General features: G+C 39.1%; 1 protein-coding gene across 9 annotated transcripts in view; it reads left to right on the top strand.

Moving 5' to 3' along the window:
* Positions 1–970: 970 nt before the first annotated feature.
* The window catches only part of Dock7 (dedicator of cytokinesis 7), a 226,457-nt gene continuing 212,293 nt past the window's right edge, over positions 971–15,134 (top strand). For all 9 annotated transcript variants that reach the window (XR_007108752.1, XM_047552901.1, XM_047552908.1 and 6 more), the window contains exon 1: positions 971–1,157. Coding sequence is in view for 8 of the 9 variants with exons in the window: in XM_047552901.1 (XP_047408857.1) it covers positions 1,120–1,157 (38 nt within the window). In the remaining variant the exon portion in view is untranslated. The remainder of the gene's footprint in view (positions 1,158–15,134) is intronic.

Genomic DNA, 15,134 nt, shown 5'->3' on the forward strand with positions numbered 1-15,134 from the left:
CAATGGCATAAGAGACTACTATCTATAGGATATAATGGACAAAGTCAGTTTCAATGGTATACATTGAGGTTATTTAACAGAACATCAAAACAGTGAAGAACATGAAAGTTCCTCTGGAAATAGATATAATGACACCCAAAAGGAGTTAGTAATGAACTCATGAGAAGTAACACAGAAATAAGCTATTCTTATAAGTACCGCGCGCTGATTGCGCCACTGTAGCTCCAAGAAATAAGCTATTCTTAAAAAAACAAACAAACAAACAACAACAACAACAAAAAAAAACCCTGAGCTCAGTGTCTGAACCTCAATGCCTCAGTGGAAGACTTGACTATCTGTGCCACCTAGGGTCAGTCACTTAGCTTCTCTGGGCCAATTTCCTTCTCTCTAAAATGGGGATAATAACCATCTACTTCAAAGTGCTGTTGTGAAGATTAAGTAAAATCGCGTATTAAACTTTGATCCTGTGCCTGCCTATGCACCACAAGCCAACTATTACTGTTGTTACCTCTGCAGGAGAAAAAAGTCTTTTCTGGCTCCCTTTCTACAAGAAAAACCATTGTTCCTCCAGTTAGACCCCACTCAAGCGGTCGAGGGAGAAAAGTACTTTTAAGTGCTGGGAGATGGGCGCTGCAGGAACCCAGATCCAGCCATCCCGGGCGGCAAAGCACAGCCCCCTCGGCAAAGCCCATCTTCCATTTCCTTCCCTTCCTTTTCTGGAAAGCCAAGCTCCCCCCACGCGTTCGGTTATCTTATTTTCCTGCCTCGCAAGGTCGCTCCCCTCTCTGGCTTCTCTCCTCGTACTCTCAGCCGTGCGGACCTCCGACAGCGAGGCGGCGGGGGCCGGCGTCCCGGTCCCTCCACGCCCCCTTCTTGCCCTCGGCTCCCGCCGGCCGCAGCCGCCTGCCCGAGCTGGGGCTCCCGCCGGGATTGACGCGCTGGGGGAGGAGCGGTTTGTCAGTGCGCGCCTCTAAGGAGCATTACGGCAGGACTCGTTCCCGGCTCCGGCCGCCAGCCCCAGCCTCCAGGGTCCGGAGCCGGGACTGGCGGAGGCCGCGAGGGAGGGAGCGCGAGCGAGGAGGCCCGCGCCCAGCCGCCGCCGCCGCCGCCTCAGCAGCCATGGCCGAGCGCCGCGCCTTCGCCCAGAAGATCAGCAGGTACATCTCGGGTGTGGGGCGCGCCGCGGCGGCCGGAGGAAGAGGCGCAGAGCCCTCCCGGCCGGGCCTAGGAGGCGGGTGGGTGTGGCGACGTGGGCGCCGGCGCCAGCGCGGGGATCCCGCGGCCGGGCCGGGCTGGCGGAGGGCGGAGGGGTCGCGGGCTGCTTGGGCGCCGCCGAGGCCTCCCGCCGCCCTGCGACCCTGGCCTTCAGCCCCGGCCCGCGCGGGCCCCAGAGGCGGGGGACGGCGCGCCCGCCTCCGCGGCCGCGCGGGCCTGGAGTTTCGCGGCGGTTCATGGAGGGCGGGTGGGGGAGCGCCTCGGCGTCCGACCGCCGGCGCTGCCCAAATTCTTTGTGTCCCCACCCCCGGACTGCCGGGGGCCGCCGCCGTGTTTGGCCCCCTCCCCTCCCTCAGCCCGCCCCCCTTTGCTCCCGGAGGGTGCGGGGTCCGCCCTCCTCCACCCCAACAAAAGGAGCGGCGCGCGGCTGGCGGGCGGGAGGCCGCCGCTCCTTCACGCCTCGCACCCGGCGGGGGAAATCTGACAGGAACCCTCCCTGAGCCCAGGGGCCCAGCTCGCAGTGGGTTTGTGCACCCAGATTTCAGACGTGGGGCTGCAATGAAAAGTTGAGGGTTCGGTGTGCAGCCCCCGAACCTGGACGATGTTATTAGTTAGCATGTGAATTTAAATGTGCGCCTGTGTTTCTCATAGCCCCGGAGAAGATGGATGATAGGCAGTGTGCTTGCTGCGTTGGCCTTGCACTCTTTACTGTGGGAGTCTGGAAGTAAGCAAGTGATCCAGGTGGAGGTTTTGGAACCACTCACCCACCTACTTGTAGCGGGTTGGGTGCCACTTTTCTTTCCATCCCCCAAATTGAAATTTAATTATGGTGGGAGGAGTCTAATATTTGTAGAATTTCATCGTGGAATGTACTTACGTATCAGGCACTAGACATTTTTTAATTTTAATAAAATCATATTTCTGTGGATTATGATGTTCCAAGAAAGGAAACATTCTAATGAAATACTTTTTTTTTTTTTTTTTTTCCTGACCAATTTTTCTGTGGCTCTGAATCTTTTTGGTTTGCTGACATTTCTTAAAGGCTTTTGGACTATCAAAAGAGACCTAAGAAAACTACTCGACCTCCGTAATGTTAACTCTCTTTTGGCATGTTTCTCATTTAAAACTAACATCTTTTTTATATAAGCTTTATGCTGTTTTTGTTTTTCAAGTTTTAAAGCAGATTTAATTTTCTTCTTTGGCAAAATATTAAGTACTTAAGAGCATGATTCTACTGTCAGGATTTGAACATGGATTCAAATCCTGTTATTTTTTAATTTGGGACCTTGACCAAGTTGGCAAACTATTAAGTTTTAGTTTCCTCATCTGAAAAGTGGGAATACTAATAATACCTAGCTCATAGGGTCACTGTGAGCATTAAATGGTCTAATTTGAAGATTACTGTTAACGCTTACAATCCCGGTCTCCTGAGGCTGAAGGACGATCACAAGTCCAAGCCAGCTTCAGGAATTTAGTGACATCCTGTCTCAAAAATCAAAAGGACTGGGGATGTAGCTTAGTAGTAGAGCACCACTGGGCTCAATCTGTAGTCCAAAAAAAAAAAGGGTCTAATTTGCATGAAGTGCTTTAGCATAGAGCATGGCCTATACCAGCTGTATTTGAATACTTGTAATAGTATGACCTATAAAGTTGGGATAGGAAATCATTACTTTTTTTGTTTTGTTTTATTTTCATAACATAACTGACTTTTGCTTCTGAAGGCAAGATGTTAAAAAAAGATGTTATTAACTGACATTTTTTATATTAGTTTTTCTTTAATACAACCAAAGTTTATCTCTGAAAACATTGTGCTTAGAGAGTAAGATATTAAAGATATTAATATCTTAGAGAGTAAGATATCAAATATATACAGTGTCTGGGCTCTACTAATGGAGTTTGGCATCACATGGGATAGGAGCAACACCAAGAAAAAAAGATAATCAGTTGTGCAAAATAGCCCCAAATGCAAATAAGGATTGCCTTAAAGTTATAAAATTAAGGCAATGGGGATGTAGAGATAGATTAGAGAGACACTTAGGGTGTATATACATGGCAGTGATTAATGATTGATTGGATGTGGAAGGTGAGGAAGACGGAGGAGAGACATACAGGTTTTTAACTTGGGCAACCAGGTGAACAGTAAGAGGCAGTCATTGAGGTAAGGGAGTACAGGAAGAAGAAGGGATTTGAGAATGGGAAATGAGGTTGGATGGAAATGATTATTTAGTTTGGGACATGTTAATTTTGAGGAGCTCATGAATCATTTAAAGAGAAACATCTATTAGGTTATTGGTGTAGGTTTAAGGCACAGGAGATGGGCTGGAGACTAGATTGGGAACATTAGTAAGTAGATTGCAGTTGAGGCCAGGGGAGCCCATGAGATTGCTCTGGGAGAATGTGCAGACTTCATCTGGAGGGAAGATGGAGGAGAGAACTGCAGTAGATAATTATTATCTGTTCATTGTAAATAAAAGGTACTTTCTTCCTTGTTACCAAATATGTTTGAATTACATTTCTGAATAGATTCTCTTCTGCTTCTGATTTTCCTACTAGAGGAAGTCTGGAAATTGTTTTTGATAGATTGGAATTGCCACTCATTGAATAAACTTGGGCAAATTACTTGACTCTAATTCTGCCTCATTTTACCTGTCTAAAAATGGGGGTAATAGTAGAACTTATCTCAGGGTTTTTGTGAGGATCAAAGAAGTAAACACTTAAAGTATATTGATTATAGCAGTGCTTTGTACATAATAAGTACTTAGTATCAGTTTTTTTGTTACAATATTTATAATGTGGTTTGGAACCTTTTGGAAGTGGTGATCCTTTTTTCAAGCTGTACATACATGAAATTTGTTGCTCTATAGCCTGTTGCTGTTTGAAACTTTTTTTTTTTTAAATAAAGTTTCATGATTATCCAGAAATCTTTACTTTAAAAAGAATTATACTACTCTCTTTTCTGGCTCAGTATTTTTTTTTTTTTTTTCTTTTTAACACTTTGCTTTTAGTGCTATTATTATTATTATTATTGTTTTGAGTCTGTGATTTGGTGATTTCTGAATGTTCCTTATTCATGTATCACTAATGGTACTGTTTACCTCAGCTCCTCATAGAAAGGAGCCTATCAAGTAACTGCCTTTTTGTTTATCTCTGCTTTTTGAGGATAAGACCCATTGCATTTATGGAATGTTGACTGTAGATTAGTGACCTAGGATTTTGTTTGGATGATTTTGTTCTATCACTTCATATCGATGAACATTTGTACCCACTAATGCACCTTTTACTACCTTTTCATTTTTATAACCCAGCAAGGCAGAAGTACATAGTAAAGAAGGCTGTGGGGTCAGATTGCACAGGTTTGAAATTCTGCTTATACCAAAAACAGTTGTTTAAGTCTGAGCAGGTAATCTAATCTCTCTGTGTTTTGATTTCTACAGCAGAAAAGTTGGGATAAAAAACCTCCATAAAATCAAGGTTAGGATTGAATGAAACACTTAGAACACTTAGAAGCACTTAGAACTGTGCCTGGTACATAAGCATTCAAAAAATCTTAGCTACTGCTATTATCATGCCTATATTATTTGCTCTTGTTCCTACTACCATATTCCACATTGGGATTAAGACCTTTAAAGAGTGACATTATTTGCCTAAATTGGGACTCAAACGTTAGTCTTTGGGTTTCAGATATTATACTCTTTTTTATTTGACTATATTTTCTTTATGAAACACATTTTCCATGGTAGTTTCGGATTTTCTAACAGCATGACTGTTAGCATCCCGAAAGTTATGCTTTCTTTCTTAGTCTTCCCTTAGTCAACAGTATCGTTTTGCTGCCTAAGAAACAGGATTTATGAAAGTTTTTTTGTCAGATCTTCATTTCTGGATATGGGCTTATTTAACCCAGCTCAGGTTTTAGTCTTGTAGCTTTTAATAACTAACTGAACAGACCCAGTCTTTCAGTTTGCAGAGTCTACTTTGTTTAATTCATACTTCCACATATTGTCAACTGCTTCATTGCTGTCTTTTGTTATACTGGATACTGGAGTCCTAGGGTGGAGGCCCTGCCTGGCTTCTGGGGTCTCAAAAGAGCAGGCTGGGCTACTTGTTCCAATATGCCAATCAAAGAGATGAGCAGTGGTGAAGGGCAAGAAAGGATCTTAAATCAGGAGCCATACCAGGAAGAACAGATCTAGGAGTTCAGTGACCAAAGATCTTTCTTCAAGGCACTGACAAAGAAAAAGGAAAGAATCGGGGGCTTGCATGACTGAGGGTTGTATAGTTGGCAGAGTAGGTCATCTTGTTCAGGACATAGTCTGGTTGATTATTATCTCAGGACTGCATTTGTGAAGCTCTGGGAAGGTCATCATCACTTGGTTCCCCAAGCGAGATGATTACCCTTGCTTAGGGAGGCAGCCTTGGTTCAGTGATAGGGTAGTTGCTTCTGCATAGGGGGGCAATCTCTTCTTGGAGTGGTCTTTTCTGCTGGGCTCCCTGTTACTTATGAGTAGTTTCTACTTATCAATCAGACCTGTGGTTCCTGGAATCCAAGATAAAGGCAGAAGAAAGTGGCCCAGAAGAAAACAGATAGAGGCAAATGGAATAGAGAGGGACAAAACGGAGTGGACCTCCTTCTTAATGATTTTACTTTTTTTTTTTTTTGGTGATGCAGGGGATCAAACCTAGGACCTCACATATGCCAAGGAAGTGCTCTCCTACTGTGCCACGCTCCCAGCTCTTATATCGTTGATTTGTAATGCTGAATATCTAATGTATTTTTTATTCCTGAACTACATAGTAATGTCAGAGGGAGACTAGAACAGTTGAGTTGACCTTTTATTAATTAAAGTCATTTTGAATGAGGTTTACGCCATATCATTTCTTTACCATTTTTTGTTTCCTTACCTTATCTTTTACTGAAAAGTTTTGAGTTTAACACGAGTCATTCATTTCAACCTAAGCATACTACTGTCCCAATATGTCATTTAATCATCATTCCCTTGAACTTGAAAGATCTCCCCCAAATTTACCTATTTTTCTGGACTTTGAAACCTCTTCATTACCACTTCCCTAAGAACCTTGATTCTATATTTCCCCCTTTTTTAACATTGCACACACACACACACAAATGTGTGTGTGTGTGCGCACGCATGTGTTTTGTTGAGGATGAAACTCCAGATCTTGTATGCTGAACTCTTGCTCTACCATTGAGCTACACACCCACCCCACTTTATAGCCTCTTTAATCTGTTCCTTTAGTGAACCTTTCCCTTAAACTGTAAGAATTATCAGCTCTTTCTCATCATAAAGCAAAGAATCATTGAGTCTTCTTGCATTTTAGCAGCCAACCAGTCATTCCTTTCTTTTCTAGTCACATCGCTTCTTGGTATGTGTATACTTGTGACTACTTGCTGCTCATGCATCCTTGAACCATGCGGATGTGCTTACCTTATGTATATTTGAATTATAGAACTCTTGAGGGTGTAGAACCTTTGACTTTCTTTTCCTCATCACTGATTTCATGAGATACTTTTTAAAGAAAAATTGTCCTTGTTTTCTCTACTTCCTGCACCCCCATGTTACACTGCTTTTGAGAGCTCTTCGTGGCAGGCCTACGTCTTGACTTTTTATCTCTAGTGCTTAGCAGAGTCTTGTGGATACTAAATACATAAGAAGTGTTTGAAAAAATGCCCACCTGCCACTTTGGGGCATGTTTCATGAGCTGATCTGGTTTCACCACCCTGTAATTCAGGTGTGTTGCACAGTCCCCCTACAATGTGTCTTTCATCATGGTCTTTTCTTCAGGAAAAGGGTGGGTTCTTAGAGTGTCAAATCTGAACTCCTGCTTGTTATTTGGAGGTGATCCACAATCTGGTCTTTCTCTTGTAGGCTTATTCTTTAGTTTACACTTTCTACTCCAGTCCGTCTGGTATTTTCACTGTACCCTCATAAATGGTGTGCTCATTTCCATACTATAACTGTTCTGCTATTCTTTCTTTTTGATATATCTTTCTTCTTTTTAATGTCTTGCCCATTCTTTATACTGTTCTGACTTGGAATGACTATCTCCTTTGTATTTACCATCCAAGAATGCATTTCTAAGCAATCTAATTTTTTTCTGGTTTTTGAATGGAATTATATTGTACATTTGTAGGTTTTCTGTCTTGCTTTTGCTCAAAGTTCTCTTTAAGAGATTCATTCATTATATTGTGACTAACTGAAATTATGGTATTTTGTTGTATAAATATGCCACAATTTATCTGTTCTTCAGCAGATGAACAGTTGGATTTGTTCCTTTTTTTTTTTTTTGGTGGTGCTGTGGATTTTGCCCAGGGTCCCTCACATACTAGCAAGTGCTCTACCACTGAGCTATATCCCCATCCCTGTTTCCAGAGTATTGCAGTACGTATATTCTGGTACAAATATGCATGGGTTTCTTAGGGTGTACCTAAATGTGGAATTGCTGGGCCACAGGTACTTAATGCTCATCGTAACGGTTTACTTATGATCAAGTTTATTTGGTAATACCGAACTATTTTCCAGAACCATTACCTCTATAGTGTTCTTATTTGTGGGTCTTTTCTAGGCTTTCTTTGGTTCCACTAGTCTGGTTTTATGTATTTTCGCCCATTAAAACTGATCTCAATTATTGTCAGCTCTGAGATTTAGACCAACTCCTCCCCCACTTTTAAAAAAGCATCTTGGCTGCTCTTAGCCCTTTGAATATCCATGTAGATTTTAGAATATTCCAGAATAAAAAAAAATTAAATCCTAAACCAAAAATCCTGATAGAATTTGATTGAGATTGTATTTACTTAATTTATACATAAATTTGATGCAGAAATGATATCCTTTTAATATTGAGTTTCCAAACCATGATTCATGGTGTATTTCTCCATTTATTTAGGTCTCCATGTTGGTATAATGAAATTTTATAGTTTTCTCTGTAAGATTCTATTTTTCATTAGGTTTATTCCTAGGTATATACCAAATTTTATCCAGATATGCCTTGCTAAATTCTTGTTAATTCTAAAAGTGTATCTGTATATTCCTTTTTTTTTTTTTTTCCATGTAGACAGCCATATATCATCTGGGAATCACAAGTTTTTATTTCTTTCAAACCCTTATGCCCTTATAACTAATTTTTTTTTTTTTCTTTTTTGTCTTACCTTATAGACAGTTTGCTGCCCCCTAAAGGACCAATGTTAAAGACTTGGTCCCCAGGGTGGTACTCTTGTGGGACTCTATGAAGTGGGACCTAGTGGGAGGTATTTAGGTTATTGGAGGTTGACCTCGAAGGGGATAGTAGGACCCTAGCCTTTTCCTTATTCTTTTTTTGTGTTTCCTGGCCATGAAGTAAGCAATTTTGCTCTGCCACACACTTCTTGAATGATATACTGCCTTATCCCAGTCCCAGAGCAAATGTTCCAAGTGATCATGCTGTGAGCTAAGACAAACCTTTTTTCTTTATAAGTTGATTATCTCAGGTATTTTGTTATAGTGATGGAAAATTCAACACACTATGAACTTGCATTACTGTGCAGATAATTACCATTTCTATTCAACATTGTATTAATGTTGAGCGTTCTTGTTTTATCATCTTAAAAGGAAAACTTTTTATGTTTCACTACTAAGCTTAATGATTGCTGAGAGTTTTTGGTAGATTTTAGGGAGTTCAGTTCTTTCAGTCTGAATTCTCTGGAAACAGTCTGAGAAAAAAGGCTTAAGAATTGATACTTTATTTGGAAAGCACAATCCCAGGGCATCTGGAATGATTGAAAAGGGGAGTGAGATAGAGAAAGATGGGAAACAAAGTAGGTGATTCCTTATGTTCTTGGTTACTGCTTCACAAAGAGTTAGAGAGAGATTTGTTTGGCAGTTGTGCATGCCTGGCCACATAATCTATCTCTGGAAAGAGGAATGGTTCCTCAGATTAGTAGATAGGAGTATGGAAAAAAGAGGGAAGTTATTTGTCTGCTTTTCTCCTGTATTCCAGTCAATTCGCTCTCTCCAAGGAGTTAACTCCCTTTACTTCTGTGTTGCATCATTTGGATTGCTTTGACAGTTGCTCTGGATGTCTCACTACTTTTTCAATATCTTTATCCAGGGGATTTTTTTTTTTTTTTGGTGTATTGACAAAAACTCCGATTAATTTACACATACACACACACACACACACACACACACACACAAAAGTGTTATGTGGCTGAATACTTGGGTATAGTGGTACAAATGATGTCAACAGACCTGTTCATTTTTGGGGGGTAGATTTTGCATTAAATGATTATATACTGAAATTTGACAGTCAGTCCCCGGCTCTAATCCTACCAGCAGAAAAGATCCAGAGGCTCAATTATTGGTCTGCCTTCGGTCACATGTTCTTCTCTGCTCAGTCCTAAGTCTCATGCCCTTCTCAATGACTTGGGAGGGAGATATGATTGGTTCAGTCCCTACCAAATCTCAAAGAATGAGCGTGTTACCAGAATGAAAGTTTTCTAACATAAAGAATCTGGAAGATGAGCATTCTAGTCACACCAAAACAACTGATGTTCTTTAAAATCAGTCATTTTAAGTTCCACATCACTGTAATAATTTAAATCAATGGCTATATAGCTAGCTTTCCTATTCATAATTTAAATGGAGCTGGTAGAATACAAAGAAAACCAGTATTACTTGGCGAGAGCTAGTGTGGATTCCCTGTCGCCTGTTGTTTTAAAGTTTAGCTCAGACCTTAATGCCAGGTCATAGCCTTCCCAAGAACACCTGCCATTTTTTTATTTTTGAATTTTGGCATTCTCATGCTTTCTTCTGCATCTGCGTTCATGACAGCAGAAAACTGAACTAACTCCTTCACTTATATTAAGGATTTAATGATTTTCATAAGTTTTGCTGAAGATACAGAGATGGTGGTACAGAGGCTCAGGGTACAAAATTTTCTCAGTGTCTCCACCCAGCTCTCTGACTAATATACAGATTCTTTCCCTAATCTACACAGAACAGTCCCAACTATACCCAGATTCTTTTTAAAAAAAACAACAAAGTAAAATCCATCTTTATTCAGGTATATTTTATTTACCATAAAATACATTCATTTCAAATATACAATTAAGTGATTTTTAGTAAGTTTATAATTACAGAACCATCACTCCAAACCCAGTTTCAGAGTACTTCTACCACTCCCAAAATCCTTTGTGCTTGTTTTTGGCAATTCCTCATTTCTACCATAAGCCCCAGGCAATCCACTAATTTACTTTCTGTTTCTTTCTAGATTTTCCTTTACTGAACATTTCATGTAAATAGAGTCATATGATATGTAGCTTGTGTGTGTGTGTGTGTGTGTGTGTGTGTGTGTGTGTGTTAAACCCAGGATCTTGTACATGTTAGGTAAGCACTTTACCTACTGAGCTATAACCCCAGGCCTGATATGTAGCTTTAAATTTTTTTTTTTTGTTTTTTACAGACTGCATTTTGATTCATTGTACACAAATGAGATACATCATTTTGTTTCTCTGTTGTACACAATGTAGATTCATACCATTCGTGTAATCATACATGTACATAGGGTGATGATGTCTGTCTCATTCCTCCATTTTTCATACCCCCCTCCTTTTTGTGTCTGATTTCTTTCGCTTAGCATACTATTTTTATGGTTCATCTATATTGTAGCATGTATTTGTACTTCATTCTTTTTTATAGCTGAATAATATTCCACTATATGTATCACATTTTGTTTATCTATTCATCAGTCGATGGACCTTTAGGTTATTCTACCTTTGACTTGTGAATAGTACCTCTGTGAACATTTGTTTGCAGACTTTTGTTCAAACACTTGTTTTTAGTTCTTGTGGATATATACCTAGGAGTGGAATTGCTGGGTCACATGGTAATTTTTATGTTTTTTTTTTTTTGAGAAATTGCCAAACTATCTTACAATAACTCTACCATTTTACATTTCCACCAGCAGTGTATGAGGGTTCTTATTTCTCTGTATATCTTTGTGTACTCTTATTATTATCCTTTAACATTTTTTTTTTTTTTTTAATTTTGGTTCCAGGTATTGAACCCACTGGCATTTAACCACTAAGCCACATCCTAAGCCTCACAACCCCCCTTTTAAAATACTTTCAGTTGTAGATGGATACAATAACTTTATTTTATTTTATTTATTTATTTTTTATGTAGTGCTGAGGATTGAACCCAGTGCCTTAGGTGTGCTAGGTAAGCACTCTACCACTGAGCCACAACTTCAGTCCCCAAACACCTTTTTATGTTTTGTTTTATTTTATTTTATTTTTTGGAGGAATGCAAAAGATTGAACCCAAAGGCACTTAACCACTGAGTTACATCCCCCAGTCCCTTTTTAATTTTTTTTTTTTTTAATTTTGAGACAGAGTCTTGTTAAGTTGCTTAGGGCTTCTTTAAGTTGCTGAGGCTGACTTTGAACTTGTGATGCTCCAGCCTCAGACTCCTGAGCTGCTAGGATTACAGGCATGCCCCACCATGCCTGGTTGTCCTGTTTTGATTATAGACAGTCTAATGGGTATGAAGTGGTATTTCATTGTGCATTTTCCTAATAACCAGTCATGTTTTTTGTGCTTATCAGCGGTTCACTTATTTTCTTTTGTGTGTTTGTGGGTAAGAAGATTCTGGCTTTATTTTTATGAAATAAGGTAGAATTAAAGATAAATTTATCTCCTTTTGGGAGTATTAACTTTTTATAGAAGATTTTTCCCTCTGTTTTTAGTTGCCAGTTTTAGGTCAGTGTTAACATTCATAGATGCTAAATATTTGAATATTTTTGTTATTAAAATTTAATATATTGGGCTGGGGTTGTGACTCAGTGGTCGAGTGCTCACGTGACATGGGTGAGACCCTGGGTTTGATCCTCAGCACCACATTAAAAAAATAAAGGTGTAAAAAATTTAATATATTACATGAAGTATGGAACAGTATTATTACCATGTGTCAGTTGAAGAACTTGAGATAGAATGATACTATGGATCACTGTGATAAAGATGTCTAAGTTTCCCTAAATCTTTGACTTTAAATCTTATTCTAAAAATAGTGTCAAATGGAATACATGAGACAGCTGAGGTCTTTACTTTTTATCCCCCCCAGGAAAAGAGCTGATTTTTAGTTTAGATATTATATAGAAGGTCTATAATTGTTCTTTTGTTTTGTTTTGCTTTTGGTACCAGTGTTTGAACTTAAGGACACTGGACTACTGAGCCACATCCCCAGCCCTATTTTGTATTTTATTTAGAGACAGAGTTTCACTGAGTTGCTTAGTGCCTCGCTTTTGCTGAGGCTGGCTTTGAACGTGCGATCCTCCTGCCTCAGCCTCCCAAGCTGTTGGATTACAGGCGTGTGCCATCATGCTCGGCTGTTATTTTGGTTTTTTTTGTTTTTGTTTTTTGGGTGTTGGGGATCGAACCCAGGGCCTTGTGCTTACAAGGCAAGCATTCTACTGACTGAGCTATCTCCCCAGCCCCTGTTATTTTGTTTTATATATCAGCCTGTATGAGTTTCAGTTTTCTTCATCCCTTAATGGTTACCCTGGTCTGGTTCTGCAAGTTTCTGAAGACTTTAACCAGAAGTCACAAATATGATGCCTCAAGTCTGAGTTTTAATTGGGCATCCATGAAAGATAGTAGACAGATCAGAACAGTAGTGGTAGTCATTGTAGTATTACTATTAATAATATGTTAGTATACAAACTAAGCATTTTCACAGGGTGTCTTTAATTGACCTTATAGGCTAGGCTTTGGAAAATAGAGAAATTGTTAACTGTGAACTGTATATAGAACCATTTATCTTTTGAAACTTGCTTCCATGGAAAGAGACCTTAAGTATCTAGATATGAATTAAAACCCTTCCTCTACCTTTCATAAAATCAGGCAAGTTTCTTTATTTTTGTAATTTATTTAAAAGATCCGTTTTATAGAAGGCTTGATAGAGAAAATAAAATCACGTGTAATTCTCCATTCAGATAAAAATCTCTTTCTGGTACTTACATTCTAGTGATAGTCTTCGTAAAAACTAGAAATAATCATAGTGTCCAACAAGAGAGACTGGTTAAATAAGTTTCACTTTATTAATAAAATAATGGCATGAGCTTGATAGCATGAGCTCTACAGCAGATAAAACAGGGGACAGTGGTTAAGCATAGAGTCTTTATATTCAGATCTGGGCTTTATTCCTTATCAGGTATGTGGCCATAATGACCTCTTGAAGCTTCAGTATCCTTATGTAATACCTACCTCATAGGATTTTTCCGAAAATTAAATGATGTTTAGCAAATGGAACACTTCACGGCCTGTGGCATGCTGTAAGTGCCCCACAAATGTGCTAGTATTACTAGTTTTATGTACTGATATGGAAAGATTTCCAAGATCTGTTCTTATATATGACGTAAAGTATCAAGAAAAGATTATCATATGGTGCCATGTATGGGCACTAAAAAGGTAAGAATTCCTTATGCTGATGCGTGTACATCTTTTTTTTGAAGCACGCCCAGGAGAATATTAAGTGGTTACCTTTGAGGACTCCTAGGATGGGGGATTGGAAGTGGCAGAGAGGTGTGCCTTTTGTTTTTACCTCTTTGTGAAATTTGGAGTTTTTAATGCCATGCACCTATTTCTTTTATTTATTTTGCTTTAAGATTTATATATGATTTATGTATATAAATAGAAGTTTTAAAGATTTATCTAAGATTTCTTCCTTATATCAGGATTTTGTAGTTGTTTAGTTTTATCTTTTCTTCATATTGGGAAATTGTACTGCCTACACTTCTCATAGTAATTTTATTTACATAACAGTAGAGCTTGAAAGCACTTCTGGAACTAGCTCTTTGTAGATATGCCAGATATATGTTAGATACTATTTTGAGATAAGTGAACAAATTATTTGTCTTATAAAAATTGTTTTTTAAAAGTTCCATTGAATTGGGAAGTATTGTGTTCCAGTAGTAGTTTTTAAATCTTACTAGTAAACAAGTGAGATGATGATGTTGACTAGGCTCCTAAAGTTTGTCCAATTTAGACTTTTTTGTAGATCGAGATCCCCACCACCAGCAAACATTAACCTATTTTATAGCAGTTGATAAGAACATACTTTTCTCTTCCCTTTCCATTCAATCATAAACCAACAACATTTACAGATTTTTTTTTACTTTGGAAGAATTTTGAAAGTTCATATGCTAGGTAGTGTCTAAGTTCATTCTTATGTGGTACCTTGCTCCCTTTCTCTCTACTCATAAGTCTGTTTCTCTGTTTTTCTCTCTCTGCCCTGTTGCTTTAGACTTTGAGAATGTAAGATTAGTAAGATATGGTCCCTGTTTCAAGGAGCTCACATCAGTTGTTCCATTCTGATGTTCTTTTTCAACTACTTTTGGGGGGAAGGAATTATGAGTTTCTGTCTTCTGTTCCCATTTCCCCCTTCAGCTCTGTAAACATTTGTTAGGTACCTTTTATGTGCTAGGCACTCTGCTAGCGGTAAATAAGATGACGTTCTGCCTTTTAATTGTTTTAGTTCCTTTCAGGGAGATAGGCAAACATAGTTGCTGTAATTGAAGTATTTTGTTTAGGAACCACAGTAACATAGTTCTTGATAGAAAAATACCACCAGGAACTGGGGTTGTGACTCAGTGGTAGAGTGCTTGCCTGGCATGTGTGAGGCATTGGGTTTGATCCTCAGCACCACTTAAAAATAAATAAAATACTTTATACTTATATTCTGGAAATGTTGATGTTCTATTCAAATTTCAAAGACTTATTATATTTTAAGGCAAATAGGTTAAGTAGAAGGCTTGGGAAAATGCATTAGTTTATAGGAGGCATTTTGACATGAAAAATTTCCCAATTGGAGAAATTATTCAGTAAGAAAAAGCCAAGAAATTTCAGTTTAAGAATAAACTGGAAAAACAAA

The sequence above is a fragment of the Sciurus carolinensis genome, chromosome 1 (assembly GCF_902686445.1).
Source record: "Sciurus carolinensis chromosome 1, mSciCar1.2, whole genome shotgun sequence".
Lineage (NCBI taxonomy): Eukaryota > Metazoa > Chordata > Mammalia > Rodentia > Sciuridae > Sciurus > Sciurus carolinensis.